At 37.9% G+C, this 13,326-nt stretch overlaps 3 protein-coding genes across 5 annotated transcripts; 1 reads left to right on the top strand and 2 right to left on the bottom strand.

Moving 5' to 3' along the window:
* Positions 1–313: 313 nt before the first annotated feature.
* LOC132273344 (uncharacterized) lies at positions 314–2,479 on the bottom strand. The gene is made up of 4 exons (XM_059774311.1): positions 2,419–2,479; positions 1,792–2,327; positions 1,635–1,688; positions 314–1,405 (listed from the first exon to the last, which is right to left on the bottom strand). The coding sequence occupies exons 1-4, from the start codon at positions 2,436–2,438 to the stop codon at positions 1,224–1,226; spliced, it is 792 nt and encodes a 263-aa protein (XP_059630294.1). The 5' UTR covers positions 2,439–2,479; the 3' UTR covers positions 314–1,223.
* A 3,563-nt stretch (positions 2,480–6,042) lies between these two features.
* LOC132274382 (ankyrin repeat-containing protein ITN1-like) lies at positions 6,043–8,508 on the bottom strand. Of its 3 annotated transcripts, none has more exons than XM_059775652.1 (3): positions 7,653–8,508; positions 7,046–7,547; positions 6,043–6,730 (listed from the first exon to the last, which is right to left on the bottom strand). In XM_059775652.1, exons 2-3 carry the CDS (start codon positions 7,499–7,501, stop codon positions 6,068–6,070), a joined length of 1,119 nt encoding a protein of 372 aa, XP_059631635.1. In that variant the 5' UTR covers positions 7,502–7,547; positions 7,653–8,508; the 3' UTR covers positions 6,043–6,067. The 3 variants fall into 3 exon arrangements, with proteins under 3 accessions (XP_059631635.1, XP_059631633.1, XP_059631634.1); XM_059775650.1 differs by having other exon boundaries at positions 7,046–7,539; XM_059775651.1 differs by having other exon boundaries at positions 7,049–7,539.
* A 663-nt stretch (positions 8,509–9,171) lies between these two features.
* On the top strand, positions 9,172–11,454 carry LOC132272845 (uncharacterized). Its single transcript, XM_059773924.1, has 3 exons — positions 9,172–10,536; positions 10,639–10,918; positions 11,255–11,454. The coding sequence occupies exons 1-3, from the start codon at positions 9,202–9,204 to the stop codon at positions 11,452–11,454; spliced, it is 1,815 nt and encodes a 604-aa protein (XP_059629907.1). The 5' UTR covers positions 9,172–9,201.
* Positions 11,455–13,326: the final 1,872 nt, after the last annotated feature.

The following is a 13,326-nucleotide window of genomic DNA, read 5'->3' as shown; positions in this document are numbered from 1 at the left end:
GTAAAAAAATATTGTAAGCTTGAAAAATATTATGGTTAGTTTAAAAAAATTATTTAAGAGATCTTTAATCTGTTTATTTATTATTGTTCATCGCTACCACACATATTGCTATAGTACAAAAATATGTAAAAACAGCAAACGACATTTCGGCACTGTGCAAAACAAAACATTTCTTACCAAACCCATTTTTTTTTCACTTCAATTTTTTTTTTTAATCATTATTCACTGCTACAGTACCTGGCAAAAATAAAAATAAAAATACAAAAAATAAAAAGCAAAGCGCATAAACCAAACCCGCCTTAAGCTAGTAGAACTTAAATTAGGCAGTATACCGAAAGTTGTAGCCTAATACTAAATATTCACATTTTAAACAAGAAGTTGAGAATTTATTAAAATTAATTTATTCAACTAAAACCAATATAGGAAAAAATATAATTAAATAAAAAAGTATTAAAACAAAAATAAAAAATCAAGGTTATGCATGCGAGAAAGCCTGTACCCACCATCACAAAAAAAAAAAAATAATAAAAAAAAAAAAATAATAATAATAATAATAATAAAATAAATAATAATAAAATAAATCTAATGATAGTCATGAGTATTGTCAATCTTCACTTTTTTCTTTTTTCTTTTTTTCTAAAAAAAATTATTATTCACTGTTATAGTACCTGACAAAAATAAAAATACGAAAATAAAAAGCAAAACGCATACACCAAACCAGCCTTAAGTAGTAGAACTTAATTTAGGTAGTATACCGAAAGTTGTAGCCTAATATTAAATATACTAAATATTCACATTTTAAACAAGTAGTTGAGAGTTTATTAATATTAATTTATTCAACTAATACCAATGTAGGAAAAAATATAATTAAAAAAAAATTAAAACAAAAATAAAAAATCAAGGTTATGCATGCGAGAAAGCCTGTACCAACCATCACAAAAAAAATAATAATAATAATAAAAAAATAAAATAAAAATAAAATAAAATTACCCAGCCTAATGGCAGCCATGAGTATTGTAAACTTTCGCCTAATTAAACATGAATGATGTGATTGATTGTGGACTTATTGGGGGCAGCAGGCTTTCCCATTCCGTTTCAGTTGTAAAAATTAAGATGTATGCAATTAATTAAGGAGAGCAGGTCAAAGTAATAGGAAATTAAGAAAAGAAAAGAAAGAGAAAATAAACAAATAAAGAGAGGATTATTATTTTTTTATTCGGTAACTAACTATATAAAGAAAAATTAATTAAGTATATGAAGATGTATTTACAGTAATATATCAATCTTTTAAAATATCCCGGTGGAGAGAATACAGACACCATGTCTGCCATTGTATACAAGCCATCTTTAAAATCCATCGGTCCTGATCCCCACTTCAAGATATCCCCAATATCATTTGCCTCCTCTATGAGTTCATGTATCAATAAGACAGAGAGATTTCATTAGGTATTAAATACATATATTTATATTACTATATAAATTAATGAATTTTGCAGCTGGAGATAAGTATGCTCTCCAGCCCTCTATTTTATCAAGGGTGGAGATTGGACAAGTAAGTGAGCCTCACCTACAATTGTCCACTCTCAGGTGTTTTGTATATTGCGTGTGTGTGTGTATATATATATATTACATACCAAATATCTCGCAGTTAATAAATTCGCTGAACATACTCCAATTTGGAAAATTACCTGAAAGTCAACCAAACAATTTAGTTAATTATAGAGAGGGCACACACAATTAATAGTTTGTATATATATATATATATATGTGTGTGTGTGTGTATATACGCACTTGTATCTAGTGGCCAAAGTATTCTTGAACAATTAACTAAACTAACTAACAAGTCCCAGTTATGGTAAATTGCAGAGAGGTTGAATGGCAATTCTTCATCCGCATCTGGATTTCCCGATAATGATACAATCCACTCGGGGTTATCGTTAACTAATGCTTCTGATATTGTTGTGTTTGCAGCTCTGGCGGCAATATGAAGTGGTGTGTCACCGTAACCATCTTTGACAAACAGCTTTCCAGCCTTTTCATCACCAGAAAGATCACTGATTGTCTCCATCCTTTTTAAAAGCTCTTCCACCAACTTCACGTTCCCGTGCGAAATGGCAATGTGCATAGACGTCTCCCCTATTGTGGAAACCCTAGCGTATGCTGCAGCTGGATCTTTATCCAGAAACGCTTTCACTTTTTCCAACTCACCCTTCACCAACCCCATGTATAGGGGTATATATTTAATTATATCATAATCATCATCATATTTAATCTCTCTTTCATCCCCAATTGTAATTGCTACATCTGGTGGTGCTGATGGCCTTAACCTGCATATATATGCACATTTAATTAATATATGTATCATCAGAATCAATAATGCATTTCAAAAGTCCTGCAGGTCGAAATTAAGTCACTTACCGCAAATTGTTTGGCTTCATCTTTTACATGCACTAGTCTGTTTGATGGAGTACGTATTCTGATAATGCAAACATAATCGGTTTACGTCCAACACTTGCCTTTTATTGTAAAATATATTATTCCTTCCTCCTCCTCTAGGCAAATAAAAAGGTTATTCTTCATACAGTGTTGTTGTTGTTTTTTTTTTTTTTTTTGTGTGTGTGTGTTTATGTAAAATTATTAATTCTTGTCACAGTTGATTCTGTCACTTTTTATTCCTCTTAATGTCGGATTTTGATGCTAGAATTAACTATAATTATTTCACGGGCAATGATCCTTTACAGTACAACACTCCGGTTGGATATTGAATGGCCATAATTACATCACATAATAATGAGTAATGATAAGAGAACAAAAAGGGAATCCCCCAATTAAATATCGAATTTGACTGTTAAATAATTATTTTTTGGAAACTGTTTAAATAGATGAGGTGGACAAAAATATGTCAGATTCAGTGCTTATTTGGGATTAATTCTTCGATTTTCCTATATTATTCCATAATAATTCTTTACTTTTATTGATAAACTCCTTTTTCACAAGTATAATGCTTTACTTAACACAACCTATGATGTTGATACCCGCTTTTGTTATACATGAGGTTTAGATTTCTGTTTAGTTGTAGTGACGAGGATGTCCTCAACAAACTCCCGCACTCATTATAGTATTTTTTTTAAATAATCGAAATACATTGTTATGTACATCAGTACGTATTTTTCTCCCGGTAATTTGTACATCACAATGTTGTTAGAGTAGTCAATCTATATTTCTTATATGAAAAAAAGAAATTTGTTATTTGTTATTGGTAAGAAATTAGTGGTGTTCATGATCAAAGGTTAACGTAACGAGCCCCACCTTGGAGTTCCTCAAATTTCAAGCTTCACCTTTGAGGGAAAAAAAAAAAAAGCCTTCATTGCTCTTAAATATATGTACACTATGTGCCAATCAATGTCAATATATATATAAACTATTATTAAAAGTATTATTTTTTTAATAATATAAATATTCTTTTTCCTAATTCTATTCTATTTCTACCTCTTAAGAGTTGATATTAAACACCAATTCTTCTTTTCATTAATTTAAAACTCTTTAATTTTATTTTATTCAAAAATCCATATCTATATATATATATATATATATATATATATATATATTATTAATATATATATAGCTATAGATATATTAATAATATACTGAAACTTTTTTGTACTATTATTAAAAGTACAAAAAAGTTTCAGTATATTATTTATTTATTTATATTTATATAATACATTTTTAATAATAAATATTCCAATAAAATCCTAAACTCTCCAATTACTCCTAAGAATATACGAAATTATTTTTATATTTAATTTTTTATAATGCACTTAGAATTTTGTATAGTGTTATTTATTTTAATATATAATATATGTTTATATATAACCAATAAATAATGATGCAAAATTATTCTTATATATGTTTTTTTATCCTTTATAATTCTTTTTATTTTATGCATTTCCACTCAAGTGCAATGGACCTGCATTTTACTAATATACTTAAATATCTATATTTATACTATTATTAAAACTATTATTAAAAGTACAAACAGTTTCAATATATTATTTATAATACATATTTAATGATATAAATTTACATTTTCTATTCTATTATCTTTATAACTCTTTCCTAAATATGAATTTACCTTTTTTCTAATTATATTGTCTTTCTAACTCTTTTTGTTGATGCAAATTTCTCCGAAGACGGGGATCTTTCCTGCAATAAAAGAAAAGTGACGTTCGACATGGTGTGAGCCGTGTGCACTCCAACAATCAGGTTAGTACTTAAAAATAAAGAGGAGAAGAAAATACACTTCCATGGAGAATTGTCCCGTGCCATTTGAGTTACCAACCTCTCCTTTTTATGTGAGAGTTGATGATGGTTGTATACATCTAAGGAAGTGGTTCCCTTAACTTCTCCATCTAGGAGGGTGGAGTTGGTGAACTCCACTATTTATGTTACTCAATCTATCCTATATTAGTTGTCTATTTTGAAGAGTACAACTCTTTAAGGAAATATGCAATTATTATTGTATTGTTACATTTTAAAATTACCAAGTACGAGTAGTCATTTTAACTTTAAATATATGTATTATTTAGTTAAGAAAATTTTGTAAAAGTTAAAGGGTAATTATGAAAAAATAGCCTTCAATTTGTTTTGAAAAGAGAATAGAATGATTAATTTAAACTAAGAGTGGCAATTCGTGTTCGCGTGTCGTAATCGTGTCGTATCAAGTTAAGGGTATTATACTAAACAACTCAACCCGAACACAACCCATTTAATAATCGTGTCAGAAATTCTCAACACTAACTTGACCTATTTATTAAACGGGTTACACGTGTAACCCGTTTAATAACCTATTTACAAAAAGAAAAAAATATATATTATTTAAATTATTAATAATACTCAATAAAATAATAAATACTAAAAAAAATATAAATTTTAATCAACCAAATTACTAAATAATTTCTAGTTTACAAAAGATTAAATTATAAGACACAAGTTTATATCGGAATTTTGAAGCTTAAATAGGAATTTATTTATGACATATATAGTTAAACGTGTATAAACGGGTTACACGGGTTGAACCGCTCAACCCAAACACGACACGATTAATTAAACGGATTAATCGTGTCGACCTGTTTCTGACCCGAACCTGTTTAAAGTCAACCCAAACCCATTTAACTCGTGTCGTGTTCAAGTCTTGTTGGCGGATCGTGTCAACTTTTGCCACCCCTAATTTAAACCCCAAGGGGTTGGCCTAGTTAGAAAATAGTTGAGCCCTGATGCCTCACGAAGTGTCAAGTTTCAGAATCGATTCTCCTCTAATTTGGGACATTTGTGAAAAGAAAGGTGGACTATTAATATGGGACACTATCGTGCATTATTGGGTGGTAGTTTTTCCTTTTTTACATTCCTGTTGCTGTGAGAATTCATATTGAAAGGGAGCTAAAGAATTTTTTTGGGGGTCATTATAATGAAGGGGGAAAGAGAATTACTGGTCTAGAGTTACTTCTCCTTGTAAGAAAGGTGGGTTTAGCATTAGGAAGATCAAATACATCGAGTATTCTACCAAATGTAAATTTCTTTAGGATATTCTACATAGAAAACCCAAGATATGGATTAAATGGTTTGAGAAGAAATATTTTTCGTAGGTTAATATTTGGAGACGTAGAACACACTCCAATGCATCTTCTATTTGAAAACATAGGCAGTGTCTTCTATGCAGCAGCACTTGTATGGTGTTTGATGTTGGAGAGGGCAGTAATTTTCTTTTATACAATTACCATTGGTGTGGTGGGAAATATTGTTGTTCAGAAGCAATAATTTAAAAAAAGTTTCAATAAAAAAATGAATTAAAAATGTGTGATTTCAAGCATATATATATTCTTTCATTTTCAGGGATGATGCATTCACCTAGTCTCCTAGATAAGAATAACGCATTTCATCTTTCAAAAATATATTATGCTTGAAGCATCATCCATACAACAAGAAGTACAAATAGCAGTTATATTGAACCACGATAATTAAGAATTATGTAAACGACATAATAATATCCACAATCATTGCATATTAATTATACATTAAAAGAATCTCTGCCTTCTCCGGGAACATAGTTATTTGGGTTGTTGAAGAAGGAACATTTTGTTTTTCTATTGAAGATACCACCATAGGTAGATGAGACCATGTCAACAAACAACGGAAATTGCAGTAAATCAAATAAGGTTACTGGGACGCTAGCAAGCAAAGTGACTGGAGCAGCAGCCCAGCTTATCCGTTCGCCAAGCACAATAACAAGAGTGGAACCAAAAGCTACCATCATGGCGGCAATAGACACGAAAAGGGCGGCAAGACCAATTATCAATCTTTTGGGTAATGCCTTGAGGAAGTCTTTTTCCTCAAAGCGTGAAGTGAGGATGCTTAGGAACATTAACACTGCAGTAGCTGAAGAAAATAGAGATAATGCATCTGATATAATGAAAACCATAAAGGAGTTACGCCCTAGGAACTTGGGGTTCCCTGACTCATCATCAGTACCACCTGGTAATGTGAAGGCTGCAGCAAACATAACAGTGACAATGAGAGTGGCCACAATCGTACATGATGTTGCTGTATCTCTCAACCATTTTTCTCCTTCTTTGACTAATTCAGAATGCCATTTTGAGAACAAAACTGGAGGTGTTTCTCCCTTTTCGTTAGCAAGAATTCTGTATGAAGATGGTACCATCCTCTCTACATCCTATCACGATTAATGAAACAGACTAATTAAATTAATAATAAAAGTTTTGAGTAATTAAGTACTCTCAATCTAGCTGTATAAAAGCTTGTTTAATTCCACTATTTATATTATGAGTCAACAGAAGGGCTCAAAGACATTACTAACATCGATTTAATATTTGAGGGATGATTCTGAAGTTAAAAAAAAAAAGAAGAAATTAACTAAGCTAGCTAGCTCCAAATGGATTGGAGTGCATATACACTATATATCTAGAAGTTTGAAGAATATATCGATGGATGATATATATATATATATAGAAAGTTAAGAATAAATTACCACCTTGTACCATTGTAGTTCTCTCTGCACTTTCATAGCTGCACCTGGGGCCTTAGTGAATACCTTCCAGAACGGTTGTTCTCCTTGTTGCAACATTTTTGAAGCTTCATCTGGAACTCCTATGATTTCAGAGGTTACCATCGGGCATGCAGCTATATGTAGTATGCTGTTCTTTTCTAACAGAGTTCCAAGGATTTTGTTTCTCTGTACAGATGTTAAACCATATATGAGGTTCCATATTTTCTCCTGACGGTAAGCAACAGCAATGTGAAATATGCTTCCGCTTTTCCTATTCCCCCATAACAAAGCAGGATTCGACCTCAGAACTTCCTCGACAAATTCAACATTCCCACATTTGATGGCTCTTTTTATTGCCTCAAAGTATACTCCAACATGTTTAGAATCGAAAGTCCATACTGGGGAACACATATGGCTGAGTAGTTCACTGGCATGCATGTTTTCTTCCTTCTTTTTTGATATATCTTCCTTAGTCACTGAAATTCTTATCCAAGTATAAATATTTTTTAAAAAGAAAGAGAGAGAGAAAAAAAGAAGTTTAAATAGAAAAAGTAATGGGAATTGGGAAAGCATGCCGTACTCTGCGTACCTATTGCTTGAAGAGCAACTAGAACGCAGAACATTAATGCTTTCAGAAAACGGATCACTGTTATAGATAAGAAAAAAACAGCAATTGAATTGTCTTTGCAGAACATATCTAATTAAAAATTAATACCTAAAACATATATATAATATACAATATTGGTTTTGAACCCTGCAGATCTCCTCCTCATACCTCAAGCTACCAAATATTTAAGACACCGGGGCATAAATCGCAGGTCATTCCACATCGTTGAAATTTTAGATACAGGGATTTTAACTTACGAGGACAATGCATGGAAACTAACAGAGAGGTGCATTTAGATGACAAAAAAAATGTTTGGCCCAAGTAGTCCTGCATATAAGCTAGGAACATTAGAATTAAGGGACTGAATTGAAAACATTCCTAAATAATTTCAGTCAGAATTTGCATCAAGTCACTGCACTGCACTGCACTGCAACTAATATATTCTCATACTTGGTGGAATCAGCACTTTCATCTTATATGTATATTGCTACTATATCCCTAGTAAAACAAATAACCCCCTAAACTATCAAAAAGTTGCAAATAAACCATTCCATATGAATTGACTTGTATACCTGTACAATGAAAAAACTATATAATAAATAATACATTTTGATAAATTTGATCGAAAAGAAAATTGTTAGGACAGTAATAAACTTGTTAGAGTAAATTTGAAGAGATTTGAATTTTTTAATGACTTCTAATCAAAAGTCATAAAATGACGTTTATACCCTAGTGTGACGGGTTTTCATCCTTTTTCTAATGGGTTAATTAACGCCAGGGGTAAGTTACAGGTTTCAGTAAAGATGAAGAATGTTTTCTTTTTTTTTTTTTAAAACGATATTGAAGATGCAAGAAACTCCTTCTATTCTTTCTCTCTCTAGAATTCTTACACCTCAACCCGAATCAAGATCCCCCTCCTCTTCATTCCAACTCCTATTTATAGATATTTACAAGATATTTACAAGATATTTACTAATTGCTGGACCTGGGCCTATTCCTCAGTAAGCCCTGGTCACTCTTGATGGGCTTACTCCCGCTCGGCCCATATGGCAGTGTCTTTTTATGGGCTGACCCAGCTGTTCGGACTGAAGGTTGTGTTTTGCGAGTCGGACCTGGCCCATGTCATCCAGGGCCTCCTCAACTGCCCCCATAATTGCCCCTTATTTAATAAGGGGTAATTATTGATGGCGTCTCATCATGACGCTGACGGCTCGAGATAACCACGTGGGGGAGCGAACGGTCAGATCCAGAATCAATGTTCCGGGGTTCGAGGGATTTCTTGCCTTCCCGACGCTTCGGCCCTCGGGCCCCCTTGCCTATATAATGCTCTCGAATTCCACTTCACTTCCCTTTACCGTCTCCATCATCAGCCAAATCTCCCTCTTTCTAGAACTGTGCTAAGCCTTTTCCGGTGAAATCCTTCGAGAGTCATTCTCCCAGCGATCTTGCAGTCCTCCGAGGTTAGTTTCGTTCTTTTTACTTTCGGCAGGCTTCCATTTTCCCTCTTTTAGATTCTTCTTGCACTTCCACCATGGTTGTAGATCTGGGTGTCCTTCGTATGAGACTTAGGCTTCCTGACAACATCGTAGTTAGGGTTTGCCCCCAAGACGTTAATATTACGACCGGCGCCGGCCTCCTGCCCGGCGAAGTCTTATTCACAAACCTTCAACTGAATGTTGTTAGGTTCCCTCTGCACCCTTTCTTTAGTTACGTCTTCAACAGATTGGGGATATCCCCTCTGCAGGTCAACCCCAACTTCTTTAGGATCATATCTGTTATGCTCTTATTGATGCGTGACAGAAATCTGGACCTTGACCTCATAGACCTCCTTCTGTGCTATAAGGTCAGTAAGATCCGTACTAACGAGCCCTTCTACCACCTCTACCCGTTCGAGAAGATGTCCATATGCACTGACACAATAAAATCTGAAAAGGGTTGGAGGGATAGCATAGTGGGTATTAGTGGGGCTTGGTCTTCGCCGGCTGCAGAGGATTACCCTATCCCGAGCGCCTTTGGTGTCTGCTCTGTCTCCTCCTATAAAAAATTCAAATCCCATAAACACGACTGCCCCTGTGAAACATGCGTTCCTCGTTTTTGCACTTACTTATGCCGCTCCTTGGGAATACCTTGTGATGACTTGAGCTACAGTGTTTGCAGGGATAGGACCAACTACTTGAAGAGATACGTTCTGAACGATATTCCTTCCTGCTCAGATCTCCTCACTTCAGACAACCTCTTCGCGCTCTCATCACTCGGCTACAATATGAGCAGACTGCAGATTCCCTCTTTTGGCAGGAGGAAAAATACTCCCCCAGTCATTCCTGCTGCTGGGGCGACCTCCTCTCCAGCGTCGGCTTCTTCTTCAGCCACCATATCTGACACTGCCCCGAGCGCAGTGGCTACTAACCCTGCTGCCAGCGCCCCTGCGGCCAACCAGAACGCGCCCTCCCCAGCTACCATAGCTCCTGCTGCTGCGGGGGGCGGTCGGGACAAAGAGCGAGGCAAAAGGCCTCATCCTGACAGTGAAATCGACCCTGAGGAGGAGCCTCTTATTAGAAGGACCCGAGTCTCTGGGCCGGGTACTCTCTTGCACCGAGCGATCAGAGCTCCTTCTCACTCTGGGCCTCCTGCAGCTGGTGGCTCTGCTTCTGCTTCAGGCCCCCCTTCTATCCCCAGCTTGCCGCCATGGGCCCCTCGGTACACTCGAACGGATGGGACGTTCGTGAAACCGAACGAGACCATGCTGAAGGATGGCCAGACCGCTATGGCCTACTACAGGAGCATGTGGACTCCGAAGGACATTGAGGCGGCAAAGGGCCTTTCCCAGAAGGACGTGTTCAGTCGCTTTCCCCAATCTGCTATGGAGGTGACTTTTATTTTCTAACTCATGAATTCTCTTATATTACTTGGTCTTGCCTTCTCCCGTTCTGACTATCGGTTTAACCGTTCTTATTGTGTACCTATGCAGACATTGTTTGGGATGATGGCCATGCAGAAGCAGGTGGAAATGGGGAACGCCAGGGCCCGAAAGTATTCTGACAGCCTGGAGGTGGCTAATAAAGAGAACGACCTCCTTGCCATGAAGAATACCGAGGCGCTGGTTCGGCTTGACAAAGCCGAGCAAGAGAGAGATGTCCTGAAAAAGGAGAATGATTCCCTTCAGGATGAGAAGGACGCCCTCCAGCTCGAGAAGAGCGTCTGGCAGACTGAGCAGGAATCACTCCGAGAAGAGAAGGCAGAACTCCAACGTCTTCTAGCTGATGAACAGTCTGCTCGGATGGCTTTTGAAAAAAGAGCTCTGGACGAGCGTACCGCTCTGATCGACGTTATCAGCAGAGTGGGTGGTGGGATGCTGGCCCTTCATGCTCGGTTCTCCAGGGTCGGTGCTCTTCGGTATGCTCAAGGATTCCGGGAAGGCTTCGCCGACCGGGTTCCGGATGAGGGACAGACCAGCTCCACTCCGGATGAGGTAGACAAGGATCTGGGGATCGAGCCTCTGGGGGTTTATGTCGACCCAGAACCCACCGAAGCGGAGCGTATATTTGATGAGTGCCAGGACATCGCATCCTCAAGGATCATCACAGCTCCTCCTGCCACTCTGCCACTGACCGCTCCCCAATCGTCGACCGTGGCTCCCTCTGTAGCCACTGCTGACGCTGAACCCCAGCCGAACGACTCAGTTATTCACCTGGATTCCCCACCTCATGAAGGTGAGGCGGCTGATGGGGCCGAGGAGGCGAGTCGGCAGGACCAGGATGGTGTTGGTACTGAGGCGTCTAGCTAGGGCTCCTTCGAATTCTTCCAGTTCATATCTTCTTGTAATGATGGACACCTCTCTTTTGTAAACTAAATGTTCAATATTAATGAAATGGCCGAACTCTTTTTCTCTATGTGGTGTGCTCTGTTCAACTTATCTTCAGTACATATATATCTTTTCTCTCTTTTTCTTTTTATATTAGTTTTGCTGTGTGTTTGTACGGCAAGTGCCTGGCGCTCGGCTAGAATGCCACTTGCCACTTGGCTTTAAATTTTTAGCAAGTGTCTGGCGTTCGGCTTATAGTGCCAGCTGCCACTTATCTTGCTTAAGTGCCTGGCGCTCGGCTAGAATGCCACTTGCCACTTGGCTTTCAATTTTTAGCAAGTGTCTGGCGTTCGGCTTATAGTGCCAGCTGCCACTTATCTTGCTTAAGTGCCTGGCGCTCGGCTAGAATGCCACTTGCCACTTGGCTTTCAATTTTTAGCAAGTGTCTGGCGTTCGGCTTATAGTGCCAGCTGCCACTTATCTTGCTTAAGTGCCTGGCGCTCGGCTAGAATGCCACTTGCCACTTGGCTTTCAATTTTTAGCAAGTGTCTGGCGTTCGGCTTATAGTGCCAGCTGCCACTTATCTTGCTTAAGTGCCTGGCGCTCGGCTAGAATGCCACTTGCCACTTGGCTTTCAATTTTTAGCAAGTGTCTGGCGTTCGGCTTATAGTGCCAACTGCCACTTATCTTGCTTAAGTGCCTGGCGCTCGGCTAGAATGCCACTTGCCACTTGGCTTTCAATTTTTATAGTAGACCATTGGAAAAGAAAATTCTTCTCTTCTTTTTTTGTAAACTCCGGTAACTTGCTCATTCATATGTATTTGATTAACAACAAATAACATCCAATTAAAACCAGAACTTAGCTTCTATTGATAGTACCTCTTCAGAGACGTGGCGTTCCAGGGCTTGTTGACCAACTTTCCCGCCATGGTTTCCAACGTATATGCCCCTTTGCCAATGACTTCTGCAATTCTGTACGGGCCTTCCCAGGGTGGCATCATTTTTTTGACCATCCCCACCTTTCTTTTCAGAACCAGATCGCCCGGGGCAAAATCCCTGTGTTTTACTCTCTTATTGTGACTATTCGCCAGCACTTGCTGATACGATGCTAGCCTTATAGCCGCTGCGTCCCTCCTTTCGTCTATCATGTCGAGGTTCAATCTTAACATCTTGTCGTTCTGATCTCGACTCCATGCTAAGCTTCTGATAGTGGGGACTAAATGCTCAACCGGTATAACTGCTTCGGTACCATACGCCATCGCGAACGGGCTCTCCCCAGTCGGCCGCCTTGGGGTGGTTCTGTAAGCCCATAGAACGTTCGGGAGTTCATCCAACCACTTCCCCTTATGATCTTCCAGCTTCTTCTTAATGCAGGCGAAAATGGTTCTGTTTGTGATTTCTGCTTGTCCGTTAGCCTGAGGATGACTTACTGCAGCCAACTTCTGGTTGATTCCATACTCCTCCAGCAGCTTTCTTACTTGCCTGCTGTCGAGGTTTGTGCCATTGTCCATGACTATTGTTCTGGGAACACCGAAGCGGCAGATAATGTTGTTCCAGATAAATCGTCTCACCTGAGTCTGAGTCACGCTAGGATACGGTTCTGCCTCCACCCATTTAGTGAAATAATCCGTGGCCAGTAACACATACTTGTTCTGAGCTCTTGCAGTTGGCAGAGGACCGACCACATCCATCCCCCATTGCGCGAAAGGCCACGGCGAGGCCATTACGTGCAATTCTTCAGGTGGTTGGTGGATCATTGGTCCATATCGTTGGCACTTATCGCACCTTCGAGAGAACTCCTCCGCATCTCTTGACATGTTTGGCCAAAAATACCCTTGTGTCATTGCTTTATGC

This window comes from Cornus florida, unplaced genomic scaffold, assembly GCF_030987335.1.
Source record: "Cornus florida cultivar Cherokee Brave unplaced genomic scaffold, ASM3098733v1 CherokeeBrave_3.0.0_Hap2_Chr09, whole genome shotgun sequence".
Taxonomy (NCBI): Eukaryota; Viridiplantae; Streptophyta; class Magnoliopsida; order Cornales; family Cornaceae; genus Cornus; species Cornus florida.
This window is presented reverse-complemented; position numbering and strand designations above follow the sequence as displayed.